We start from the raw sequence: 3,744 nt of genomic DNA, 5'->3' as shown, positions 1-3,744 counted from the left end.
AAGAGTTGATATGGCTTCAAGGTTTATTGTTAGAATTGGGTTTTGAATGCAAAAGGAGTGTCTTGCATAGCGACAGCCAAAGTGCGATACATTTAGCCAAGAACTCAGCTTTTCATTCCCGAACGAAACATATTGGACTTCGTTATCACTTCATCAGGTCCTTGCTCGAAGATGAAGTGCTAAAACTCGAGAAAATTCAAGGAAGTCGGAATCCAGCGGATATGCTAACAAAGGCAGTTACCATTGATAAATTGAAGTTATGCTTAACTTCTGTAGGCCTTCGAGGATAGCATGATCGGGATTGGCTGCTGCAAAATTGTGAAGACAAATTGAAATATGTCTTCAAGTGGGAGATTGTTAGATGCATTGAACCTGTGGAGAAGAATTACTGTGAAGATGAAACACCTTTTGATGGTCAAGTTTCCAAGGGCAAGTTCCAAGCTTTGAATGACCCTTCAAGTAGCTTTGTGGAGTCCTATAAATGGGGACACCCTCTCCATTCGGGTATTATTTATTCGAACGAAAGATGAATTTTTCTTTTTTTGTAGCACGTGGTTTTGCGTATGGACAGACGAGCAACGGAAAGACGTACACGATGATTGGAATAACTGAATACGCACTACCTGACATATATGGATACATACAGAAGGTAAGATGAAACTGTACTTCATTATTCGTATTTTTTTTGCAAATTATGCTTTTTTTTTTAATAATCGAGGGATTTTTCAGCACCAAGAAAGAGATTTTGTGTTCAAATTCTCTGCTATGGAGATCTACAACAAATCGGTGAGAGATCTACTCAGTGTAGATAACACTCCACTAAGACTTCTCGATGATACAGAGGTGAATTCTTTTTCATTGACAAGCGATTTTGCTCAATTTTAATTTTTTTTTCTTAATTTTGTTATTTTCGATTTCTCTTATCGTACTTATTTCGCCAGAGAGGCACCGTAGTCGAGATGCTGACAGAGGAGATATTAAGGGACTGGAGTCATGTGATTCATCTCTTTTGTATATGTGAAGGTAAGAAATAAGAAAACTGATATATTTAATTCGTATTTAATATCTTGACTCCGTTGTTTCGATTCTTGATAATTTGGAACCATTGCTCCTAATCAAAACGACTGTTACATTTCTTAGGGCCTCGTTTGGGAACATTCGATAAAGCTTGATTATATTGTCTATCATGCCTAATCACGATTGCCAAACAAGGCTTAAGAGTACAAAATCATCATTTTTGTTAATCCTTGCAGCTCAAAGACAAATTGGAGAAACGTCCCTTAATGAAATGAGCTCGAGATCCCACCAAATTATTAGATTGGTATATTGTGATTTTATTTAATTTATTGATTATTTATTCGATAACTTTTGTTAATGAACAATGTGGTTTGTCGCAAACTATTGAAAGCTGTTCTCGTGACTTTTTAGGAAGGGACAATGCGGGCACTCTTACAGTTGCTGTGGTATGGAATTTATCTAATAACAAAAAAATAATGGTATAGCATTATTTAATGTTTTTTAATCGGAAAGTAATTTTATCGACAGAATTTTGCTCAATTTTCAAGCAAGTCGCCTGATATCTACTCCAATTTTGTATTCCAGGCCGCAGTTCCGAAGGTAATTCAATGTCTTTATCTGCTCACAGTAACATTTATTTGTATCTCTTTGCATGAGCTGGAGTGCCGACTACTAAATATTGATATATGTTTACCCTTTTGAATATGCTTACAACAATCTCTGACTAATTAAAATGAGAATTGGAAAAGTAAGTCCTTGCTTTTATTCACTGCTGTTGAAAATTTATCATGTAACGGTTTCTAAGTCAAGTTTCTTCGTCTTTGTGGATTGTGCTCTGCTGAGGGTTTCCTTTTATTGTAAAGCAGCTGTTGCTTTATATATGACTGTTTAATTTGCTACATAATACTTTTGCTGATTTCAGAGCTCATTTTCCGTAAGCATGATGCTCTTTTGTTTTTATTGCATGCCACACATCCAATTAAAAGCAGGCAATTAATAGCTTCAAGCAATAGCACCGTGAAAGAATGAGCCCTAAAATGGGGAAAATTGACATTCATTATCAGGTTCTTTTACTATTCTAGGTTTTAACCATTTGCAAGTTTTCTTGCTGCTTGTCTTTTTTCCAACTTTGGAACTAATATTTCTATTTTGACTTTAATAGGGTCATCCATGATGTCTCCTTAATGCATCATTCTAAACTTACATTGCCAGCTCATGGTGATCTTACGAGGGAAAGAATTTTTAAGTTCATCATTGATATTTCCTCAAAAGTGTTTTTCTATGTGGTTTATTGTTTTTAGTTTATTGTTTGGTACAAATTGCTATAGATGGGTGGTTCTTTTGACGCTAATATGTTGGATTTTTTTTTTATTGGCGTGGTAAGGGTAGGGAGAATTGAAGCTATGGAGGGAGCACATCTGCTTGGATTGCATTTGTGGGGCCGACGGGGCACCTGACTGCCGCCAATTCTTTGCCCTTCTGGATACGTATGAGTTTCACTTTCACTTTTTGAGTGCCAATTCTTCAAAAACGAATAATTGATGCATGTTTATTGGTTATCTGTGGTCTACAGAGGTTTTATAATTTGTCTGTGTTTCTCTTTTCATTAGTCATAAGTTGCTGCTTGAGTTTAGTTTTTATTTTTTTAGTTCATTGGGAGTTTTATTGAAGCTTTGGACTCATATACAATTATCTTTTGGATGGTTATAATATTAAACTTGTATTATTCAATCAAACAGAGCGACTTTGTATACATGGGAGACACTCTTAATTATTCATCCATGTACATTTTTATATTAATACGCAGTTTGTAGGTGATCCTCTCGTGGAAGATATTTCTAGAATGCACAACAACGATCTAGGCGGATGAAATAGGCTATAATTTTTAGTTGTGATAACTTATTATGAGTTCTTTTATGTTCTTAAAGTTGGAAAGTTTATGTTGGCTGATTTTTCCATTTTCAAAAATTATTTTACGTGAAGAAATAAAGTAATAGATTGAGCCACGATGTTGACAAGTTTGTAGAGCCAACCGATGCATACAGTAATTTGTTCGACAACCTGAATTGGTGAGTTTATATATTTTTCCTTTAAGGTAAAACCATTTAGGTTCTGATTCTGGATCCAGGCGCATGGTTGAAGTGACAATAACAGTTTTCTTTGCCTCAATACATTTTATTTCTCCAGTATTCCATTTTCCTTATGATACGAGTCCGTGTTGCATTTATTCCTTATGATATTTGTTCACTACTGTTTCTCAATTATATAAATTAAAAGATATTTTTCAGTTCTTTTATGTGTGATAGAGCTATGATGGATTCTGCATGTGTGTGTGTGTGTGTGTGTGTGTGTGTGAGGGTGTGGATTAACTAACAAAATATGCTTGTTTTGCAGTGTGGAAATAGCTAATTAGGAAAACATGGACTTCTTTCAATGGTAGTTCCAGTCTCTCCAAGGCCATGCACAAGTAACTCACTATATTTCTAGTTGGTTAATTTGGGAAGTTTTAGGGGTTTTAGTGAAATAAAGTGTTTTTTTGGGAGGTTTTGTTATCAAACGCAAAAAGCAATTTTCAAACCGCAAAAAGCAATTCCCTAATTAAATTGTAGTGAAACAAAGGTCTCAACTTGTGATCGACACTGTTGTTATACGAACATTCTATCATTTACATATTTATAGCTTGTATTACATCAGTTTTGTATCATTAGTAAATATATTTTTTGGTCA

At 34.8% G+C, this 3,744-nt stretch overlaps 1 protein-coding gene across 5 annotated transcripts; it reads left to right on the top strand.

Moving 5' to 3' along the window:
• The first annotated feature begins 536 nt into the window (after window positions 1-536).
• On the top strand, window positions 537-3,744 carry LOC105978097 (kinesin-like protein KIN-7J). 5 transcript variants are annotated; one of them, XM_088821881.1, is made up of 9 exons: window positions 537-649; window positions 730-843; window positions 942-1,023; window positions 1,254-1,321; window positions 1,429-1,463; window positions 1,566-1,617; window positions 2,007-2,081; window positions 2,180-3,086; window positions 3,412-3,744. In XM_088821881.1, the coding sequence occupies exons 1-7, from the start codon at window positions 596-598 to the stop codon at window positions 2,028-2,030; spliced, it is 429 nt and encodes a 142-aa protein (XP_088678007.1). In that variant the 5' UTR covers window positions 537-595; the 3' UTR covers window positions 2,031-2,081; window positions 2,180-3,086; window positions 3,412-3,744. The 5 variants fall into 5 exon arrangements, with proteins under 5 accessions (XP_088678007.1, XP_088678006.1, XP_088678005.1 ...); XM_088821880.1 differs by having other exon boundaries at window positions 2,004-2,081; XM_088821879.1 differs by having other exon boundaries at window positions 1,940-2,081.

This window comes from Erythranthe guttata, chromosome 8 (assembly GCF_056151865.1).
Source record: "Erythranthe guttata isolate IM_541 chromosome 8, IM_541, whole genome shotgun sequence".
Taxonomy (NCBI): Eukaryota; Viridiplantae; Streptophyta; class Magnoliopsida; order Lamiales; family Phrymaceae; genus Erythranthe; species Erythranthe guttata.
Note: the sequence above shows the minus strand (reverse complement) of the source record. Positions and strands in the feature narration are given on the sequence as shown.